General features: G+C 45.3%; 1 protein-coding gene across 1 annotated transcript in view; it reads right to left on the bottom strand.

Annotated features, from left to right (window-relative positions):
- Nucleotides 1-24,276, bottom strand: part of ITPR2 (inositol 1,4,5-trisphosphate receptor type 2) — a 482,081-nt gene that overhangs the window by 356,045 nt on the left and 101,760 nt on the right. Inside the window, exons 4-5 of the mRNA XM_077469087.1 lie at nt 1,111-1,197; nt 534-692 (exon numbers count right to left, since the gene is read on the bottom strand). Coding sequence (XP_077325213.1) covers nt 534-692; nt 1,111-1,197 — 246 coding nt within the window. The remainder of the gene's footprint in view (nt 1-533; nt 693-1,110; nt 1,198-24,276) is intronic.

Genomic DNA, 24,276 nt, shown 5'->3' with positions numbered 1-24,276 from the left:
TCTGCTCATTTACTAAACTCTGGAGCAACTGCTCTTGCGGAGTGCAGCCGAACTTTGTAAAGTACACAGTCTTTTTGCCTTTAGCAAATCGACCTCTATGTCTCTTCTGCAATAACAAACACTTGCCTGTCTGCCCATAGTCTTCCATTGAATGTACACCTAGCTGCACATACACAGCTCACTTTGCATTCATGGTACACTCCGGCTGTGCCAGGATAACTGATTCCTGTGCACATGTGCGTAATGGTGTCATTCCCCTACCGGCCAATCAAGAGACTGAAAACCCAATATTCAGAAGGGGCTGGGAAGAAGGTGACAGCAGCCGGTGACGGATGTAACTGCATCACTGGAAGGTGGAGGCGATGGTTTCTGGGGCTTTAGTTCTGCTTTAAAGAACTTAGGAACTCAAGCAGGCTATATATGGATAATTTTCTTTTGTTCAAGATTAGCACCAAAAAACATTCATGTCAAAACTCTGTGAGAAATTTGCAATCTTTTTTTGTAAACTGTAAATTGGACTTTTAAATACCCACATTGTCTCCTTCACTCCTCAGCTTCCAGAATGGCTGAATGTAGAACCAGGAGCCTTCGTTCCCTGCCGCGTCCAGGGACACCCGCATGGCATTCTTCTCCAAAAGCGCCGGCAGCCGCTTGTTAACTGTGAGGTATTTGTTGCTCTTAATGTGCAGCAGCTGTAAACAGGGGAGTAACAAAATGGAGTCAGATGCTGGATTGGTTGCAGGGCCCCAGTTTCAGAAACACAAAGTATTACAGGAGGTGAGAGCGTGGGCCTCTCCGCTGGTGTTACTATGGAGGGCGTGTGACAAAGAGAAGGAGGACAGAAGTAAGAGAAAAAAAACCTGCAGATTTATTTACTAAAACTACATTAATACCATTGCAATAAGCAGTACCCAGAGCAACCACTCAGAATCCATGCTGTACTGGTCTAGCTTCTGAATTCTGAATGGCTGCAGCAGGTACTGCATTGTGCTTCTTGAGCCGTTTCCAGAATTACCCCAACAAGACAAGAGATAGAGGAAAGAATAGGATCCCCCGGCAGGGTGAAGTATGAACCGACTACATTGTAATTCTGCAGTAGGTTGGACCAACCTGTATGACATTGCTGTACTTTACAATCTCTCCCAGAAGCTTTTTGTTCTCTGACTCGTTCTGTTTCTGTTCAAGTTCTGCAGCATGCTAGGAAAAACAAGAGTACATGTAATCAATAATTATACAGGATAATGGTATTATCATTTAATTAGTCATTGGGAGGAGAGAGAGAAATGGAAAAGAAAGAGGTGGGGGGAATATCAAGGACAAAGAGAGAGTGAGAGAGAAAAATCCACCAAGACAAACAATTATTCTTAAAGTGGTTATAAAAGTGTAAACATATTTTACTTTAATGCATTACTTCGCATTAAGGTAAAAAGTGTTTAGATGTCAGCACTCCCCCCCCCCCATATTTTTTTACTTACCCGAGCCCTCATTAGACCCAGTGCCGTGCACGCCTGCAGCTCTTCTCTCCCCTCACTTCTGGGTCTCGATGGCTTTGCTGGGGCATCGGGAGCCATTGGCTCCCAGTGCTGTCAATCAATGCCAGTGATGAGGGAGCGAGGAGAAGGGCCAAGTCCTGCTGTCTGTATCAATGGACACAGCAGCAGGGCTTCAGCTTCCCATAGGGGCACTGAACAGAGGGGAGGGGCCAGGAACGCTGGCAGGGGACCCCAAAAGAGGAGGTTTGTGGCCGCTCTGTGCAATTCCATTGTAAGCAGTATTGACATATTTGTTATTAAAACTCCTAGGCGCAGATTGCACGCAAATATGCGGCCAAGCCTTAATGTCGATAGAGCTGTGCCGAGAGCGCGCACAGTGACAGGCAGATCATAAAAAGCTCCCAATTGTTCCTTAGGATCAGGAGTTTTCCAATTACATGACCACCATGACAGCCAATCACATGGTCACAAGCCCCGCCTTCCTAAATACCAAACTCCTTAATGGGTTGTCGGGAGCTGGTATCAAGGAGTTAAAAAAAATTACCTTTACAATCACTTTAAATAGTATACATCATAATAAAAGGGTTTTAAATGAGAACTATAGGCAATTTTTTTTTTTTTTTTTTGGACATTAGGAAGATTAAAAGCACAGTCAGTTCTTTTTTTTGCTATCTGTGTGCCACTGGGAAGATTTACCTTCATTTCCTGTCTTGTAGCCAAAACAGGAAGCGATAGGAAATTCTTCCAAAATTAGGCAATCTCTCTTTCATTCATCAGGGTCAAGAGAACTATTGTCCCCATTGGAAGATTTTCTTTATTTACTTACTTTTTATTTATTTATTTTTTACTATCTTACTTTCTTTACTGTTCTGAAAATAACCCCGAATTTGAGATTTCTTTCACTTTTGCCTCTATTGATCATCAAGACCAATAGAGAGGATTAATCTCCCTAAAAGCGGCCATCTATGGATTGAAATTTGGATGGTTCAGCAGGGACCAGCCAAATTTCGATCCATGCATGGACAAGGATGTTGTACAAAAGTCGTTCTATCGATTGACATCATACCATCGCTCTGACGGATTTTCCCCACTCAATCAGCTCCGCAGGCTATAGCCGTCTGATCAGTGTATTCTGACAGAGAGGAAATCAGCATACAATAGCTCAGGGTGGAGGATTCTCCCTTCCACATTGAGTGTGCAGATGGGGGAACCAAGTCTTTTTTTATTATTCAACCTGCTGGTTGAACAGAAAAATATGACTCATTTATGGGCTGCATAACAGGGACACAGACAGCAATAAAAATCCAACAAAGGGTCCTTAATAAAAGGAGAGATTTTAACAACATCCACAGAATAACTAAAGCCAAAGCTTTTTATGTAGAAATCCAGGCTAAATAAATAGAAAGGCCAGTATGGTGGCCTGAAATTATGGGAGGAGCCCGGTGGAGTATATAACCAGCCCGTTCGCCTATCTTCCTCGTCGGTTCCGGTGCGCGATATCTGATACGTCAGAAATCAAGGGCCGACCATCCTCGAGACCTTACAGTGAGCCGGGTTCGTGAGTTCCCACGCTATTCCGTCCGCCTTCGGGTCGACAAAGCCTTGTCGTTCGTCAGCGTCCGTCTGATTGCCGTCTGAGACGCTATACTCAAATCGAAATTCTCCGTTGTCGTACAACACGTCTGGGCCGGCTGTCGCAGGTAGGCTTCGGCACCCTTTTCATTTCATGTGTTACAAAGTCACGTAAACTAGATTCCTGAACTCACGAACCTCTCACTCTAGATTGCACGAACGTCTTAACTGTGGCACTCGTATTCGTTACTTCATGTCACTACCCCTTCTTCGAAAGAAGTCGTTATCACTTTTTCGGTACACGTCGTTCGTGCCACCAGGCACTTCGTTTCGTAGCACGTCGTTGCTAAACCGAACGACTCCCCCGATCATTTCTCTATGTTCGAATCGATCGAACCGTTTCGAAATTACAGCTGTCTGCTTGTCACGTTAAATTGAGCAGTCCGGACAATGTCAATCTCATGTTGTTCAAACCGTAAAAACGGTCGGACCGTTTCAAATCCGAATAAGTTTAAACATTTCAATCATTTCATGCCGTTTGTACTATGTCTGTCATTTCGTTTCATTTCATTTCAATCATTTCAGTCATTTCAATCATTTCGAGTCATTTCAATCATTTCAGTCTGTTATGTCGGATCATTTCATTTCTACCATTTCTAAATCATTTCATCATTTCTGTCACTTACCGCGCTCCGATGCGAATCCCGTCGCATCTCCAATGCACCGATTCGCTTCGAAGTGCCCCAGGGTTCGGCCTCATTTCTGTACATGCTCCAGAGACTGAGTCACTCGCAGGTTCAATCACGGTCCTTGATTCTAGTCTTTGTCATGGCTTTTCATTTCTGTCACTTATTACGCGCCAATTCGAATCCTGTCGCATTCTGCTATGCACCGATTCGTCCTGGCGTGCCCAGCTGCTACGCCTCATTTCAGTACATGCTCCAGAGACGGATTCTTTTGTTGTAACCGTCAGTCCAGTCGTTGAATTTTGTCTCTGTCATGGCATATCATTTCTGTCACTTATTACGCGCCAATTCGAATCCTGTCGCATTCTGCTATGCACCGATTCGTCCTGGCGTGCCCAGCTGCTACGCCTCATTTCGGTACATGCTCCAGAGACGGTTTCTTTGTTGTAACCATCAGTCCAGTCGTTGAAACTTGTCTCTGTCATGGCATATCATTTCTGTCACTTATTACGCACCAATGCGAATCCTGTCGCATTCTGTTATGCACCGATTCGTTCTGGTGTGCCCAGCTGCTACGCCTCATTTCAGTACATGCTCCAGAGACGGGTTCTTTATTGTAAACCATTAGTCCAGTCGTTGAATCTTGTCTCTGTCATGGCTTATCATTTCTGTCACTTATTTCGCTCCAATTCGAATCCCATCGCATTCCTTATGCATCGATTCGTTCTGGTGCGCCCAGCTGCTACGCCTCATTTCAGTACATGCTCCAGAGACGGATTCTTTGTGGTAACCATCTGTCCAGTTGTTGAAACTTGTCTCTGTCATGGCATATCATTTCTGTCACTTATTACGCTCCGATTCGAATCCTGTTGCATTTGGTTATGCACCGATTCGTTCCGGTGCGCCCAGCTGTTACGCCTCATTTCGGTACATGCTCCAAAGACAGGATTCTTCTGTTGGGTTCATGGGCTCGTCCTCTGATTCGTGTCTTTGTCATGGGTTTTCATTTCATTTCACCTATCACGTTCCGGTACGAATAGTCACATCTGTGTACCAAATTCGTCTCGGCGTGCCCCAGGAATGGCCTCATTTCAGTACATGCTCCAGAATCCGTTTCGTGCTCGGTCGCAAGTTTGTGGCATGGCGAATTCGGATCTCTGTCATGGCAGATTCACTCATTTCATTGTCACATACCGCTTCCCGGTTGGGTCCAGTTGATTCTTCGATGTTTTGGATGCCTACCGGGGGCCTTGCTCCTCGGCTTCATTTCATTATACGTTACCACAAAAGGAAAACACAGCTTCGTTTAGGCGTTTCTCGCTGTTTTCTTTCCTCAAACAAACGTAGACTTCTTGCAATCGTTGCAAACACACATCCAAGCGTAGACTTCTTGCAATCATGGCAAGCACGCATCCAGACATAGACTTCTCGCAATCATTGCAGCACACATTCGAGCATAGACCCCTTGCACTCATTACAAGCACGCATTCGAGCATAGACCTCTTGCAATCGTTGCAAGCACGCATTCGAGCATAGACATTATGCGGTCATTGCAAGCACGCATTCGAGCATAGACCTCTTGCAATAATTGCAAGCACGCATTCGAGCATAGATTTCTTGCGATCATTGCAAGCACGCACTCGAGCATAGACCTCTTGCACTCGTTACAAGCACGCATTCGAGCATGGACCTCTGGCAATCGTTGCAAGCACGCATTCGAGCATAGACCTCTCGCGGTCATTGTAAGCACGCATTCGAGCATAGACCTCTTGCACTCATTACAAGCACGCATTCGAGCACGGACCTCTTGCAATCATTGCAAACACGCATTCAAGCTTAGACCTCTTGCGATCATGGCAAGCTCGCATTCGAGCATGGACCTCTTGCAGTCATTGCAAGCAGATGTCCAGGCACACCTCATTGCAATCATTGCTGGCAGGCACTTCTGGCTTGCTCAATAGGTTGCTTTAGGGAAAGCCTGGATACTTTCCTAAAGGTACGTTGTATTACGGGGTACTTATTATAGGTATAGTTGATCCAGGGAAAAATCCGATTGCCTCTCGAGGGATCAGGAAGGAATTTTTCCCCTGCTGTAGCGAATTGGCCTATGCTCTGTTGGGGGTTTTTTGCCTTCCTCTGGATCAGCTATGGGCGTAGAATTGGGTGTGTCGGGTTGTGTGATACCTTATTTATTTTGATTTGTGGTTGGACCGGATGGACTTCTGTCTTTGCCGGCCTGGCTACCCATGTAATCTACCATAATTCCTTGCAATCGTTGCAGGCACGAGTCCTGGCATAACTCCTTGCATTAGTGGCAGGCACGCATCCTAGCATAACATCTTGCAATCATAGCAAGCACGTATCCTGGGTAACATCTTGCGATCGTCGCAAGCACGCATCCAAACATACATTTAAGCACAACTCCTGCAGTCTTCGCAGTGCACATGCGGTAACACGAATTGCTCACAGTCACTACGCATACATCTCCAGTGATAAACTCCCGGGCAATTGTCGCAAGCACATGTTTAAACACAACTTTTCAGTCATGCCAAAGCTCGTGACTTATCATAACTTCTAGCAATCATTCGTTGGCAAGCACATTCTCAGTGGCACACAAATTGGCTACACGTCATTTTCAGCAGCACTCAATTGGCCACTCGTCTCCTGTGGCTTTTCTTACAAACCACTCACTGTTGTCTGCCTACCCGTCTCTTCCTTAGGACAGTTGAGTTCAACTTCCGTCCTGCACCAGGATCATGTTGACACACGCAACTGGCTTCTTCCTGTAGCTCGCCCAGGCTATTTCTAGCCAGCGTTCAGCATTTCTTACCCTTACAGTACACGGAGAGCCATCTGTCGTTAAGGCCCATACAGCAAGATCCCCACTACGAGGCATCCAGAGACATCAGCTCATAGCCAACGGCAAACGTTCGCCCATCACAACTGCCATCTTTAGGGGCATATAATGTCCTCGCATATTCCCCAGTCTAGTCATCCTATAGACTCCTACAGTCCCTACACGGCATGTTGAGTTTCGCTATGCACATCATCCCTCAGGGTCGCGCTTTTGTGTCACGCCTATTGGCCTCACTGTCCCTCTCACAGGATTTAGACCTCAGCCAGGATTTAGACCTCAGCCTGGGTCCCGCGGCGGTAGCAGTCCTTGCTATGCGGGAGGATTTCCTATCGTCTGGGAATGGCTTCTCCCTGTTCATTCCCTCTGTGTCTTCCCTTTCACCCCAGGTGATGACCGACGCAGCGGCCTCCACGGGCTTGCGGCTGTTTTTTGGCCACCTCTGGCTCGCAGCTCCCTGGCCTCCCCAGTTACTGGCAATTCCTGGCTGCGCCAAGGCGTCCTCTCTGTTAATTATGTCCTTCCTACGTCGACTGGTCCAGCTCTTGTTGTTGTCTCAGTTCAACATCCATTGTTCCTTTATCCTCGATAAATTCAATCAGGCAGCGGACGCCCTTTCCCGCTCTTACATTGTTTCATTTTCAATCAGGTACCCGGAGCCGGACTAACATCAGCAGCTATCCCGGACTGGTCTCAACTGACCCTGGAGTAGCCCCTCATCTCCGTGCGGCTACCCAACTCGTCGATCACTCCCTTTCCCGCAATACCCCCAGGCCTATCAATCAGCCTGGAGGGCCTTTAACCGCTTCATCACGTGTCTCAGCACAGAGACGTCCCGTGTCAAGCAAGTCATAGCCTTCATTTCATACTGCCACTCGCAGTTGGCGTTATCCTTTAATACGACCCGGCTATACCTGACCGGCGTACAACATTTCACATCCCTCCAGAACCCTACTGTACCCTCCTTATTTCTTACCACACCGTTCGGGCGGTTATGCGCGGTGTCCAGAAGCGCCAGCCGATGGCCGGCACCAAACGACTGCCTATCACAGGAGACGTTTTAGAAATATGTCAGATATCCTGGCCACTTCACCTTTCGGTCTCCACATTAAGTGTCCTTTACAAGCAGCCATACACCTGGCCTTCTACGGCTTCTTACGGCCGAACGAGTTTACTTGTAGTAGCCCCACAGCACGCATGCTGTGCAAGCACCACCTGGTCCGATACGAAGACCATTTAGTCTTACACTTAACAGTCTCCAAGACGCAGCAGCTTGGCTCGGGTATGGACATACACTTCTATAAGTCCAACAACCGCTGCTACCCAGTTGCCGTTCTCACCCGCTTGTTGACCCCTTTTGGCTGATCAACCAGGAACTAGTCTGCTTCTGCCATTTCACACTAAACCTCTGAACGCTGCCCGCTTTATGGAACACGTCAGGATACTCTAGGGTATCCTTCACCTCAATCCTACTCACTACTCCGGACATCCATTCCGTATCGGAGCAGCTTCAACAGCATCCCGCCAAGGCGTCCCGGACCACTCTAACAAGAGGTTGGGCAGATGGAGGTCCACCTGTTTTGCCCGCTGCATACCCGATCCGCAAGTGGAGATGGCCCAGGCCTTTGTCAAGCTCACCCAGTAACAAGCTTGAAACAATGAAGATGCAACCCCTACCTGAATGTTTTTGCCCCCTTATTTTGGTATACCGTACGTTAGACCAGGGCACACTTTCAGGTCCATTTCGAGTAAGCGAGTTTATGTTAACCTTGTTTGTCATCCTTATCCGTATCGGTCAGAGGGCGCTGGACCATAAATAGAAAGGCCAGTATGGTGGCCTGAAATTATGGGAGGAGCCCGGTGGAGTATATAACCAGCCCGTTCGCCTATCTTCCTCGTCGGTTCCGGTGCGCGATACCCACCCACCCATCCCCTTTTTCAGGGTATTTCTCAAGCATTATACTCCTCATGAGAGTACTCATTTCACTCCATTCATATTCATTTCATTTATCACCCATTTCTCTATCTAAGGTATGCCCCCTTATTTTGGTATACCGTACGTTAGACCAGGGCACACTTTCAGGTCCATTTCGAGTAAGCGAGTTTATGTTAACCTTGTTTGTCATCCTTATCCGTATCGGTCAGAGGGCGCTGGACCATAAATATAATCGAAATAAAAGAGCCATGTGTATTATTAACCACTTGCCGACCGCCGCACGACGATATACGTCGGCAGAATGGCACGGGCAGGCATATTGGCGTATATATAAGTCCCTGCCTGCCCGCGGGTGGGGGGCCCGATCGGGCCCCCCCCCCGGTGCCTGCGGCGGTCGGCATTCGTTCGGGAGAGATCAGGGATGAGGGGACGGCCATTCATTCATGGCCACCCCCTCGCGATCGCTCCCGACGAATGAAAATCCTCGGTGACATCACTTCCTCTCCTGTATTGTAAACACAGGCAGAGGAAGTGATGTAATCTCTCCTCGTGTCGGTCTTTTTCGTTCCGGCACGCAGGAGAGAGGATCGGTGAGTTGCACCTAACACTACACTAACAGTAGAACATGCCAGGCACACTTTTCACCCCCCTGATCACCCCCCAATCACCCCCCCAATCACCCCTGCCCCCTCAGTCACAGTGACACCAAGTGCATTTTTTATTATTTTTTTTATTTTTTATTTTTTTTTGCATTGGTGTCATTTGTGACTGTAATAACTGTTAGGGCAGTTAGGGTTAGCCCCCTTTAGCTCTAGGGTGCCCCCCTAACCCCCCCAATAAAGGTTTAACCCCGTGATCACCCCCCGTCGCCAGTGTCACTAATAAGCGATTTTTTTCTGATCGCTGTATTAGTGTCACAGGTGACGCTAGTAAGGCAGGTAAGTATTTAGGTTCGCCGCAGCTTTTTATAGCGTCAGGGACCCCCATATACTACCGAATAGCCCCCTGATTGCCCCCCAGTTAACCCTTTCACCAGTGATCACCATATAACTGTTACAGGTGACGCTGGTTGGTTAGTTATTTTTTTTTTGTTTCAGGGCACCCGCCATTTATTACCTAATAAAGGTTTAACCCCCTGATCACCCGGCGGGTGATATAAGTTTGAGGGTCAGATAAGGCCTGCGTCGCCCCAGCGTCAGGTTAGTGCCAGTACCGCTAACACCCACGCGCAAAGCATACACCTCCCTTAGTAATATAGTATCTGATCAGATCTATATTAGCGTTGCCTTCATTTTAGGTTTCCCAAAACGCATTGTTAGCGGGATCAGCCCAGATACCCGCTAACACCTGCGTTTAGCCCCTCCGCCAAGCCCAGCCCAGCCCACCCAAGTGCAGTATCGATCGATCACTGTCACTTACAAAACACAACACACATAACTGCAGCGTTCGCAGAGTCAGGCTTGATCCCTGCGATCGCTAACAGTTTTTTTTGTAGCGTTTTGAAACAGTCGCTGACAGGCTAGGTGCTTTTTTACCTGTGAGTCTCACTAGTGTACCCCTAAATTTAGAGCCCAAAATGGCAAAGCGAAGGTACACTAGTGAAGAGGCCTACACGTTTCTGAGCATGACAGATAGTGAAGAGGACGTCACTCATCTGTCAGATTCAGGCTCAGAATACGATCCTGTAGAGGACAGCGGCTCCATGACAGATAGCTCTGACGACGGAGATGAGGCCGCTGCTAAGAACAGGTGTGCCCAATCCCGTATGTATTCTGTTGTTGAGGTGCAGGAACCGCAGGTCACTCGTATGGAGCAGAGACGTACTAGAGCCGCTCATCCTTCTGGTGAACTGGCAAGCACCAGCGGCCTAGTACACCCTGGACGTACATCCAGCACTGCAGTAACACGTGGTGACGTGGCGAGTCCCATAAGTGCAGTTCAAGCTGGCGAGGTGGCAAGCACAAGTAGTGTCCCGCTGCCACCAAGAAGAAGACAAAGACAGGCCCGTCGTACCCATAGTGCCCTTCCTGCAGAATTCGCCAATCCTATTTGGGTGCCCACATCTTCTGCAGAACCCGTACTTCCCCCATTCACTGGCCAACCTGGCATTAACGTGGAAACAGTTGATTTTAAGACACTTGACTTTTACTCACTGTTTTTCACCGAAGATCTCTATAGATCTATTGTGGACCAAACCAATTTGTACGCTGCTCAACACATCGCCACTATTCCCCAGTCCGCCCTTGCCAAACAATGGAAACCAGTTACGGTTTCCGAATTTAAAATCTTTCTGGGCCTCTCCCTCAACATGGGCATAACCAAAAAGAGTGAATTGCGGTCATATTGGTCCACTGACCCAATTCACCATATGCGCGTGTTCTCTGCTTCCATGTCCAGGGCACGATACGAGATGATTTTGCGGTTCATGCACTTCAGCGACAATGAACTCTGTCGTCCTCGTGGAGACCCTGAATACGATCGGCTCTACAAAATTCGGCCCCTCATAAACCACTTCAACCAACGTTTTGCAGACATGTTTACTCCCCATCAAGTTGTCTGCGTTGATGAGTCCCTGATTAAGTTTTCTGGTCGCTTGTCATTCAAACAATACGTCCCCAACAAGCGTTCCAGATACGGGGTCAAGATGTATAAGCTCTGTGACAGGGCCACAGGCTATACACGTAGTTTCATGGTTTATGAGGGTAGAGATAGTCACGTAGAGCCGGAGAACTGCCCTGATTACATAGGAAGCGCTGGCAAGATAGTGTGGGACATGGTGTCACCCTTATTCGGAAAGGGGTACCACTTGTACGTGGACAATTATTACACAAGCGTGCCACTGTTTAGTCACTTGTTTGATCAGCAGATTGGAGCATGTGGCACCGTGCGACCTAATCGCCGGGGCTTTCCCCAGCGGCTTGTAGAGTCCCCTCTTAGGCTGGGGGAGAGAGCCTGCTTGCGCAGTAATAATTTGCTCGCTATGAAGTGGAGGGATAATAAGAATGTTTTCGTTCTTACCTCCCTTCATGCAGACACGACGGTCCAAATTCCTACGGCGACTGGTATTGTGGAGAAACCCCTCTGTGTCCACAAATATAACCTTAACATGGGAGGGGTGGACCTCAATGACCAGTTGTTGGCGCCGTATCTAGTTGCCCGTAAGGCCAGACGCTGGTACAAAAAAGTGTCTGTTTATTTATTCCAATTGGCTATACTGAATGCTTATGTACTACACAAAGCTTCAGGACGGACTGGATCCTTCCTTAAATTCCAGGAGGATATCGTCAGAGCCCTTCTGTATCCAGACGGTGCTCCACTTCACCTTCCCCTACCAGATGCAGTAAGCCGGCTGCATGAGAGGCATTATCTTTATGTCCTCCCGAGTACCCCTACCCAACGAGCCCCCCAAAGAAAATGTCGTGTCTGCAGAAAGCGTGGATTTAGGCGTGACACCCGTTATTGTTGTCCCCGCTGTCCTGACCAGCCTGGTCTTTGCATTGGTGAATGTTTTGAACGCTACCATGAACTAGTTGAGTATTAGCGTAGGGTACAGCATTGCACAGGCTAGGCACACGTTCACAGGGTCTCCCAAGATGCCATCGCATTTTGAGAGACCCAAACCGCTGGAACCGTTACAACAGAAGTGTTAAAGTTACATAAAAAAGTGTTTAAAAAAAAAAAAAAAAAGTAAAAAAAACAAAAAAACAAAAAAAATATAAAATAAAAAAACCAAAAATAGTTGTCGTTTTATTGTTCTCTCTCTCTCTATTCTCTCTCTATTGTTCTGCTCCTTTGTACTGTATTCTATTCTGCAATGTTTTATTGTTAACCATTTTTTGTTTTCAGGTACGCCATTCAGCTGTAGCGTGGATTTATTTATCTTGACAGCAACAGCGTTTGCTCCCACGATACGTAAAGCCACGACTCCAGCGCTGTCGGAGGTGATTTCACCACCACAGTTAAAAAAAGAGCATATATGCCGAAGCATGGGGGCATAAGGGGTGGAGGAGCGATCTGCTCCTACCTTTTGCGGGAGGATGCCCCCATGCTTCGGCATATATATATTTTAGGCACAGATTGTGTTAAATGTGTTATTTTTTGTGATTTTTTTTGTATTTGCTTTGCAGGTATGGTAAGTCCTACTGTTATACTGTAATGTTACTTTGTTTTATTGTTAACCATCATTTGCTTAGCAGGTACGCCATTCTGCTGCAGAGCGGATTTATTTATCTTGACAGCAACAGCGTTTGCTCCCATGATACATAAAGCCGCGACTCCAGCACTGTCGGGGGTGATTTCACCACCACAGTTAAAAAAGAGCATATATGCCGAAGCATGGGGGCATACGGGGTGGAGGAGCGATCTGCTCCTACCTTTTGCGGGAGGATGCCCCCATGCTTCGGCATATATAAATGGTGCATGTATGCCCACCATTAGAAAGTGGGTGGATGAAGGGTGGTATCTAATGGTGGGCATACCCACCGATCAATATTTTTTTTTCGTTCAGCCCACAGGCTGCATGAAAAAAAAATTACAATATATGCCCAACCAGTTCCAGCAACATACTGGTATGTTGCGGGACTTTGAGTGCTTATACCAGAATGATGCCTGCAGGTTTAGGTATCATCTTGGTATCATTCTTTTCAGCCAGCGGTCGGCTTTTATGTAAAAGCAATCCTAGCGGCTAATTAGCCTCTAGACTACTTTTACAAGCAGTGGGAGGGAATGTCCCCCCCCCCCCCCCCCGCACCATCTTCCATGGTTTTCTCAGGCTCTCCTGTCCCAACAGGGAACCTGAGAATGCAGCCGGTGGTTCCGCCAGCTGACCATAGAGCTGATCAGAGACCAGAATGGCTCCAATCATCTCTATGGCCTAAGACACCGGAAGCTACAAACATTTCATGACTTAGATTTTGCGGGATGTAAACAGCGCCATTGGGAAATTGGGAAAGCATTTTATCACACCGATCTTGGTGTGGTCAGATGCTTTGAGGACAGAGGAGAGATCTAGGGTCTGATAGACCCTAATTTAAAAAAAAAAGAGTACCTGTCACTATCTATTGCAATCATAGGGGATATTTACATTCCCTGAGATAACAATAAAAATCATAAAAAAATATATATAAATGAAAGGAACAGTTTAAAAATAAAATAAAAAAGCAAAATAAATAATAAAAAAAAAATTAATAAAAAAAAACACCCCTGTACCCCCCTGCTAAGGCGCAACGTGGAACGCAAGCGTTGGTCTGGTGGCATATGTAAACAGCAATTGCACCATGCATGTGAGGGATCACCACGAAGGTCAGATCGAGGGTACTAATTTTAGCAGTAGACCTCCTCCGTAAATCTAAAGTGGTCACCTGTAAAGGCATTTAAAGGCTTTTAAAAATGTACGTAGTTTGTCGCCGCTGCACGTTTCTGCGCAATTTTAAAGCATGTCATGTTTGGTATCCATGTACTCGGCCTAAGATCATATTTTTTATTTCATCAAACATTTGGGCAATATAGTGATTTTTAGTGCATTAAAATAAAAAAAAGTGTGTTTTTTTCCCCAAAAAATGCGTTTGAAAAATCGCTGCGCAAATACCGTGTGAAAAAAAAAAATGAAACACCCACCATTTTAATCGGTAGGGCTTTTGCTTTAAAAAAACACTTCATGTTTGGGGGTTCAAAGTAATTTTCTTGCAAAAAAAAATATTTTTTCATGTAAACAAAAAGTGTCAGAAAGGGCTTTTTCTTCAAGTGGTTAGAAGAGTGGGTGATGTGTGACATAAGCTTCTAAATGTTGTGCATAAAATGCCAGGACAGTTCAAAACCCCCCCAAATGACCCCATTTTAGAAAGTAGACACCCCAAGCTATTTGCTGAGAGGCATGTCGAGTCCATGGAATATTTTATATTTTGACAAAAGTTGTGGAAAAAATACATTATTATTATTTTTTTTATTTTTTTTTGCACAAAGTTGTCATTAAATGATATATTGCTCAAACATGCCATGGTTATATGTAAAATTACACCCCAAAATACATTCTGTTGCTTCTCCTGAGTACGGGGATACCACAAGTGTGAGACCTTTTGGGAGCCTAACCGCGTACGGTACCCCAAAATCCAAGCACCACCTTCAGGATTTCTAAGGGTGTAAATTTTAGATTTCATTCCTCACTGCCTATCACAGTTTCGGAGGCCATGGAATGCCCAGATAGCACAAAATCCCCCCAAGTGACCCCATTTTGGAAAGGAGACACCCCAAGCTATTTGCCGAGAGGTATGGTTAGTATTTTGCAGACCTTCATTTTTGTCACAAAGTTTTGAAAATTGAAAAAAAGAAAAAAAATATACATAATTTTTTTTTTCTTCACTTTCAAAAACAAATGAGAGCTGCAAAATACTCACCATGCCTCTCGGCAAATAGCTTGGGGTGTCTACTTTCCAAAATGGGGTAATTTTGGGGGGTTTTGTGCTATTTTGGCATTTTATGGCCTTCAAAACTGTGATAGGTAGTGAGGTGTAAAATCAAAAATTTACACCCTTAGAAATCCTGAAGGCGGTTCTTGGTTTTCGGGGCCCCGTACGCGACTAGGCTCCCAAAAAGTCCCACACATGTGGTATCCCCGTACTCAGGAGAAGCAGCAGAATTTATTTTGGGGTGTCATTTCACATATGCCCCTGGCATGTGTGAGCAATATATCATTTAGTGACAACTTTGTGAAAAAAAAATTAAAAAAAATAAAAGTTTGTAATTTTCCCGCAACTTGTGGCAAAATATAAAATATTCCATGGACTCAACATGCCTCTCAGCAAATAGCTTGGGGTGTCTACTTTCTAAAATGGGGTCATTTGTGGGGGTTTTGTGCCATCTTGGCATTTTATGGCCTTCAAAACTGTGATAGGTAGTGAGGCGTGAAATCAAAAATGTACGCCCTTAGAAAGCCTGAAGGCGGTTCTTGGCTTTCGGGGCCCCGTACGCAGCTAGGCTCCCAAAAAATCCCACACATGTGGTATCCCCGTACTCAGGAGAAGCAGCAGAATTTATTTTGGGGTGTCATTTTACATATGCCCATGGCATGCGTGAGCAATATATCATTTAGTGACAACTTTGTGAAAAAAAAAAAAAAAAAAAAAAGTTTGTAATTTTCCCGCAAGTTGCGGCAAAATATAAAATATTCCATGAACTCAACATGCCTCTCAGCAAATAGCTTGGGGTGTCTACTTTCTAAAATGGGGTCATTTGTGGGGGTTTTGTGCCATCTTGGCATTTTATGGCCTTCAAAACTGTAATAGGTAGTGAGGCGTGAAATCAAAAATTTACGCCCTTAGAAAGCCTGAAGGCGGTTCTTGGCTTTCGGGGCCCCGTACGCAGCTAGGCTCCCAAAAAGTCCCACATATGTGGTATCCCCGTACTCAGGAGAAGCAGCAGAATTTATTTTGGGGTGTCATTTCACATATGCCCATGGCATGCGTGAGCAATATATCATTTAGTGACAACTTTGTGAAAAAAAATAAAAAAAAATAAAAAGTTTGTAATTTTCCCGCAACTTGCGGCAAAATATAAAATATTCCATGGACTCAACATGCCTCTCAGCAAATAGCTTGGGGTGTCTACTTTCTAAAATGGGGTCATTTGGGGGGGTTTTGTGCCATCTTGGCATTTTATGGCCTTCAAAACTGTAATAGGTAGTGAGGCGTGAAATTAAAAATTTACGCCCTTAGAAAGCCTGAAGGCGGTGCTTGGTTTTCGGGGCCCCGTACGCGGCTAGGCTCCCAAAAAGTCCCACATATGTGGTATCCCCGTACTCAGGAGAAGCAGCAGAATTTATTTTGGGGTGTAATTTCACATATGCCCATAGCATGTGTGAGCAATATATCATTTAGTGACAACTTTGTGAAAAATTTATAAAGTTTGTAATTTTCCCACAACTTGTGGCAAAATATAAAATATTCCATGGACTCAACATGCCTCTCAGCAAATAGCTTGGGGTGTCTACTTTCGAAAATGGGGTCATTTGTGGGGGTTTTGTGCCATCTTGGCATTTTATGGCCTTCAAAACTGTGATAGGTAGTGAGGAGTAAAATGACATATGTATGCCCTTAGAAATCCTGAAGGCGGTGCTTGGCTTTCGGGGCCCCGTACGCGGCTAAGCTTCCAAAAAGTCGACCACATGTGGTATCCCCGTACTCAGGAGAAGCAGCAGAATGTATTTTGGGGTACAATTCCACATATAACCATGGCATGTGTGAGCAATATATCATTTAGTGACAACTTTGTGTAAAAAAAAAAAAAATATTTTTTTTTTTGTCATTATTCAATCGCTTGCGGCAAAAAAATAAAATATTCAATGGGCTCAACATGCCTCTTATCAATTTCCTTAGGGTGTCTACTTTCCAAAATGGGGTCATTTGGGGGGGTTTTGTACTGCCCTGCCATTTTAGCACCTCAAGAAATGAGATAGGCAGTCATAAACTAAAAGCTGCGTAAATTCCAGAAAACGTACCTTAGTTTGTAGATGTGACAACTTTTGCGCAAACCAATAAATATACAATTATTGACTTTTTTTTTACCAAAGACATGTGGCTGAATGCATTTTGGCCTAAATGTATGACTAAAATTGAGTTTATTGGATTTTTCTAATAACAAAAAGTAGAAAATATCATTTTTTTTCAAAATTTGCGGTCTTTTTACGTTTATATCGCAAAAAATAAAAATCGCAGAGTCAGTCAAATACCTTTAAAAGAAAGCTCTATTTGTGGGAAGAAAAGGACGCAAATTTCGTTTGGGTACAACATTGCATGACCGCGCAATTACCAGTTAAAGCAGCGCAGTGCCAAAGTGTAAAAAGACCTCTGGTCATTTACCAGCAAAATGGTCCGGTCTGAAAGTGGTTAAATCCTGGTCTCCTTTGTGTTTTCCTTCCTTTAATAAAGACCGGTCACTGCTGCTCTCTCTCCTTGTTCAAGGTGACTGGTCTTGTCTCCGCCCCTCCTGTAGTTTTCTTCAGGCAGACTGTAGTGGGAGGGGCTGTTAGGCCCCTCCTACAGCTTAGTTCTCTGAACAGGCCATGTGGAGCACAGATATGATGTTCACTGCTACTTTTCACAAGGTAGTATCTGCATTTTTAAGGCATTTGGATCACACCAAATGAATATATAGCATTTCTGGCTATTGAAGAATATATTTAAATGAAAATTTTTGTGACTAGAGTTTCGTTTTAAGTTTCAGATACAGTAGGGGAAGGGTTAGAACCCTTGTCAGGTTTTTATTGCTAGCATAGATTAGGTGTTTATGGGAGCCAGCTTTTGTATAAATGAAGCAGAAATAATAGTATGCTTGTAGGCAGGTGCCTAGCCTACAAGTGGGTTAATGTGTTTTTCTTTCTGTGTTCCTGTTTTTCCTGACTGTGCTGTGCCCTAAAGTTAATTGGGCCAGTCAGGTGCACAATGTTATAATGTCTTGATGTCCTATGGTTGACCTGTGAGTTGGGGGTAACTGAGCAAGAAGGGTCATACCATGCAGGTCATAACATATAAAAAGGGCTCACCAAATACCCTGTGAAGTTCTTGATCTGTTCCAGGGGAAATACTACCAGAATGTAGCCGTTACTCTCTTGGAGGAGGGGGGTGATAATAGTCCAGTCGTGGGTTCCCAGTGGGGTCTTGAACCTGGAGACCCTTGTGGGCTTACATGTGCCAGTGTTAGACTTTATTGCCTCTGTGGATTACTGCCAAATCCTGAACTTATGTTGCCTCTTGTTGATTTTTGCCTAAATGGACTTTTGCCTTGAAGGGATTGTTTTATGGACTTTACCTTCTGCCTAAGGTATGCAAACTTTATGGGGCACTAGAGAACCTTGTATGGGAAACTGTGTGAGGATGTCTTTGGAACTGTTACTTGTCATATACAAAATCTACCTTAGTAAAGGAACTTTATTTGTTCAGGGGTACATGCACAGTGTATCAAAAGAACAGGACTCACAACATAAGGGGACTTAGTTAGAGAAGATACGGTACAGAATGCTATCCAGAGGACGTTATTGTGTCGCTGTCAAGGACTACAGTGTCTGCGTCACATGCAAAGCAGACAACCAGCCATGAGATGGGTGACATGGACAAGGCGAGGGTTACTCTGGTAGTGAAGGGGTTTATGTGTTTGGCACCTTCACTACGGTCGGTTCTCAGTTCCCCACTCTCTGGGACCAGCTAGAGTGCTTAGGGACCCAGCCTGGAGTCACGAGAAAGCGAGATGTAGAGGGACCCCGGGAGAATGAGAGCAAGCATGGAAAATGAAGAGAGAGCATTTCCTCTATCATGTAGCGACACTAGACTGGTCACTGGGAGAGAGTTGATGGTATTGCTGGATTGGTGGAGGCCGGTACAGGCTCTGTGGTACCGATCCCTAAACGCTGCACACCTGGGAAAGCAGTGTTTTCTAACAAAGAATGTGGCTGGAGTGTTCAAGTGTCAACAGTGTAAGAAGTCAACCACGACCACCAATTTGTGCCTAGAGTTTAGGCATTAGCAAGTGCATGCAGTTTCTTAGTGTCCACACTAGGGCACATCAAGCCCCACCCACCACTTGGCATAGTCGCCAGGATACGCCCCCTGCCTACACCTGAAGTTTAAACAGTAAAGAGACCATGTCCTCTCTCCCGTTCATGAACGAAGCATGCGCAGTTTGTGATTAGTGATGCCAGACCACGTGCTGTGTTGTGTTGGCCTTTGCTACATTAGAGGCAACATAGAAGTACACCAGTCTGGAAGCCCTTTGTCACCACATGGTTCCTGTTGCTGGAAGCCTTGTAATCATGGCACATCATGGTACATTAGTTCCTGCCCTGGAAGCAATCCGCCGCCAAGCCTCAGCCTGCGATCTTAGACACTGGGCTGGTCTCCTTGTCGGTCATCAGAATGTTCCGCTGCCACATTGGGGACATCCTCTGCCTTGTCTGCCCACAGGGCCGCAGATGATCGTCTGATTTCTCCCCATGGGCAGGCTCCCTGAGCTGTCAACCCTGCTCTGTTTGTGGCTGGCTGGAATTAAGTAACTACAGGACATCAGGCTGGATAGTCTGCCACTGTTTTACGCCACTACTCCTGCTGCCACTTCGCAGGTGATTCTGCCTATCTCCGTCCTACATTCCATCTCTGGTTCTCCGGGTCCCTCATTTGTTGGCGCTGAAGGGCCGCCCTTAGATTCCCCCATCAGGGCCGGGGGTTGACTTCATACTAGGAGAACCCGTTGAGGGAGTCATGCATGTTAGGGAGCCTGCAACTGCTGAATCCAACCCTGGTCATATGGAGGACCTTCGGGAGCTTGTAATTATCTTGGTGGAGTCTTTGCTTGTGAGTGCTGCTGTCCCACCTATGAAGTTGTTCCAACAGAATGCTAAACCAGCTACCCCAAAGGTACCAGAGGTACCGGCACCTGCTGCTAAACCTGAGCCGCTTGACTCTGCAACGCCTGCCAGGCCGCTGTTTCGAGATTCTCTGGTTCCGGATTCTTCAAGGAAGCTTTCCACCAAGTCATTACCCAGTGCCTGGAAGACTTTCCTTCTGACAGCAGTGAGGTTGAGACAGTCCTATCCTCGCTTTTATCTTGTGCACAAGATTGTGTACCAGAGCCTACACAGGAGAGTTAAGAGGATTATTACAAGAAGTTCCAGCATCGGAATACCAGCTGCCGTGCTACAGATTTATACCTGCCAAGAGGTACTGCTTCGCTCTATTGTCACCGCATTTGTTTATCACATGTACAGAGGTACTTTAACAATTATGTAATAGAGCGTTATGCCTACAAGTTACTGTATGTTCCGGAATATCTGTTTTTGCAACTGGAGCATGAGCGCCCCAAAATTTACCGCCAGGCTGTATGGAAATATCTGCATGTTCCGGAACCTCTGAGGGATCTGGAGTTCCAAAACAAACACACCGAGGCGGAATTTCACCACCTCTTTAAGGAACTCAATGTGAGGCACCATGTTTATATGGACCAGGTTGAACTTGTTAACCTGGACTCTACCTGTCCGGTCATACACCAGATTAAGTGTAAGCACCCTGTCATAGGGGAATGGATTGATTTTCCAGAACCTAGTATTTGTAATGTGATTACACAGTTATCTTTGATATTATTGATGCTGCTCTGTTATGTTGCACTATAGTTGCCATAAGTGTTAATCGTTTTTCCTGCTGTTGTACTAAAAAGAAAATAGATCTGGTCTTAACAAAAAAAATGTGTTCATATTTTTGCACTTTAAAAGCATTTTATTGTATATGCGTGATATTTCCTGTAAGTGTTGGGTTAACCTGAGCTGAGGATGGCTCAAGCCCTTAGGGGGGGCATGTGTAGGCAGGTAGTATTAATGTGTTCTTGTTTTTCCTGTCTGTGCTTGTGCCCTCACGTTAACTGGGCCAGTCAGGTGAAAAATTTTACAATGTCTTGATGTCCTTAGATTGACCTGTGAGCTGGGGGTAACTGAGCAGGAAGGGTTAACATTTATCCATTTTTGCTATGTTTAGCAATTACCACCCCCTGCAAGTCATGCAATATAAAAAGGGCTCATCATATGCCCTGTGGCGTTCCTGGTCTGTTCCTGGGGAAATACTACTAAAATGAAGCCATTACTCTGTTGGAGTGGATCACCCCATTGGGGGAAAGTGGGGGGTAGTGATGGAAGCTCAGTAATTGTTTCGAGTGGGGTCTTGTACCTGGAGACCTTTACGAACTTACAAGTGCCATCGTTGGACCGTATTGCCTTTGTGGATTACTGCTAAATCCTGGACTTTAAGGAATTTATGTTGCCTCTGGTTCAATTTTGCCTAAATGGACTTTTGCCTTAAAGGAATTGCTTTATGGACTTTGCCTTCTGCCTATGGTATACACACTTTATGGGGCACTAGAGAGCCTTGTATAAGAAATTGTGTAAAGATGTCCTTGGAACTGTTATATGTAATTTACAAACTACCTCAGTAAAGAAACTTTATTTGATCACCTTCTTTACCTGGTCTGAAGTCTCTTATAGGGGTGCATGCACAGCGTATCAAAAGAACAGCGTTTATAACAAAACAGGACTGAGTGAGAGAAAACACAGTACATGGCTCTAATGTACAGAGTGCTATCCGGAGGAAGTTAATGTGTCATTGCTAAGGACTACAGTATCTGTGTCACATGCAAAGCAACCAATCAGCCAGGAGATTGGTGACATGGCCAAGGTGGCGGTTACTCTGGTAGTAAAGGAGGTTATGCGCTTGGCACCTTCACAAGCGGCCAGTTCTCCACTTTCTGTGATTGGATCCATGGTACAGAGTGCCTGGGGACCCAACCTGGAGTCACAGAAAAGAGAGATGTAGAGGGGCCTGGGAGAATGAAAGCAAGCATGGAGAATGAAGATAGAGCGTTTTCTGTATCCAGTAGCAATACTGGACTGGTAACTGGGAGGTGACAATATTTCTGGATAGGGGGAGACCGATAAGGCTCTGCGATACTGGTCCCTAAATGATGCACAACCGTAAGAGTTGCTGCCTACTTCTAAGTCTGGAGTTGTGCCTTAATGTTGATTTCACTTGACCACAAACTCCTGCCGAGCGCAGATTCCTACTGTCCCCACTAGGGCACCTCAAGCCCCGCCAAACATATTGACAGTATAGAGATTTCACAGCATCCCATGTGTATCAACATGAGGTTTATCAAAAGAAATGCAAACCCCCAACTCCATCAGAACGGGCAGTGCCGGTGACGGAATGCTGTATACCATGGCAAACTCAAGCAATGAAAGGCTGACAGTGGCCACAGCCATTTGTGATCATTGGTATGTAATTACATATGCAGCGATTACCTGTGAGTTTTTGGCCCTGGACAGAGACTGTTTGCATTCAGGGCTGATCATCCACAGGTAATTGCTACATGTCAGATTATATGCACTGGCCATGAAAGGCTGCGGGTGCTGCAGCCTCTGATTGGTTTGTATGGTGCTTCCAGCCTACAACTATTGAGTCATTGATAGGAAACCATAGATGGCCCCAAACGCACCCGTGAATGAGGCCTAAAAAATAAAAAAAGACAGCTGAAAAGCATTTAATAAGTAATTTTCTGATAATTGCAGTAGTTTTCAAAGTGCTCCACATCAATTATGAATTAGATCAGTGTGTTAATTGAATTAATAACACAACAACTGTGCGAAAACAGTGGCAGACATTCGGAAAACATGAAGTGCTACGGCACTCACAAATGTTCAGCCGCAAAAGGTAGAATGTGATGCTGATATAATGATTTGCACACATTTGCATGGTGCAACACTTGGCAATAGAGCTAAACTGTGTTCATAAAAGCCCCCAATGTGATGTTCAGCTACTGCAAGCATACTTTGAGTTTTCTTCTTCCTTCTTTTGGCTGTTCTGCATTCAGTTCCCATCACAACTGAGGGAAAGAGGCCATTTTCCTGTGTGACAATTTTTTTTAATGGGCGGCTTTCACTGTATTTATTGATAAAGAAAAAAAAACAAAGATAAAAAGGAGACAAGCTGACTAAGGATGGAGAAAACAGGACAGCGTGGAAAATGTCACGACACCCACACAGAGGCCGTGAACTCCGGCTCGGCTGGCACAGTGAAGGCGTATTGTGAGTCACACCTCACAGAGGCTTCCTCCCAGGCCTCGGCTACGAAACAACGAGCAGGCCTGTTTTTCACATGTCAATGGAGCAAATGTATTACCCAGTTACTAGGCCCAAAATCCCTGGCCTGGCCAATTAAAGAAAATAAACAAAGTTAATATATACAGTGTCTTAAAAAAGTCTTTATACCCCTTGAAAGTTTCCACATTTTGTCATTTTACAACCAAAAATATAAATGTATTTTATTGGGATTTTATGTGATAGACCAAAACAAAGTGGAAGTGGAAGCAAAATGATTAATGGTTTTCAAAATGTTTTACAAATAAATATCTGACAAGTGTGGTGTGCATTTGTATTCAGCCCCCTTTACTATAATTCCCTTAACTAAAATCTAGTGGAACCAATTGCCTTCAGCAGTCACCTAATTAGTAAATATAGTCCACCTGTGTGTAATTTAATCTCAGTATAAATACAGCTGTCCGGTGAAGCCCTCAGAGGTTTGTTAGAGAACCTTAGTGAACAAACAGCATCATGAAGGTCAAGGAACACACCAGACAGGTCAGGGTTAAAGTTTTGAAGAAGATTAAAGCAGTGTTAGGTTATAAAAAAAAATCCCAAGCTTTGAACATCTCACGAAGTACTGTTCAATCCATCATCCGAAAATGGAAAGAGTATGGCCCAACTGCAAACCTACCAAGACATGGCTGTCCACCTAAACTGACAGGCCGGCCAAGGAGAGCATTAATAAGAGAAGCAGCCAAGATGCCCATGGTAACTCTGGAGGAACTGCAGAGATCCACAGCTCAGGTGGGAGAATCTGTCCACAGGACAACTATTAGCCATGCACTTCACGTCTGACCTTTATGGAAGAGCGGCAAGAAGAAAGCCATTGTAGAAAGAAAGCCAAAAGAAGTCCCGTTTGCAGTTTGCGAGAAGCCATGTGTGGGACACAGCAAACATGTGGAAGAAGGTGCTCTGATCAAATGAGACCAAAATTGAACTTTTTGGCCTAAAAGCAAAGTGCTATGTATGGCGGAAAACTAACATTGCACATCACCCTAAACACGCCATCCCCACCATGAAACATGGCGTGGCACCATCAAGTTGTGGGGATGTTTTTCTTCAGCAGGGAC

The sequence above is a fragment of the Lithobates pipiens genome, unplaced genomic scaffold (assembly GCF_037356315.1).
Source record: "Lithobates pipiens isolate NorthernLeopardFrog02 unplaced genomic scaffold, aLitPip1_a1.2 Scaffold_8, whole genome shotgun sequence".
Lineage (NCBI taxonomy): Eukaryota > Metazoa > Chordata > Amphibia > Anura > Ranidae > Lithobates > Lithobates pipiens.
The sequence above is the reverse complement of the archived record's forward strand: the minus strand, read 5'-3'. Positions and strand labels throughout refer to the sequence as shown.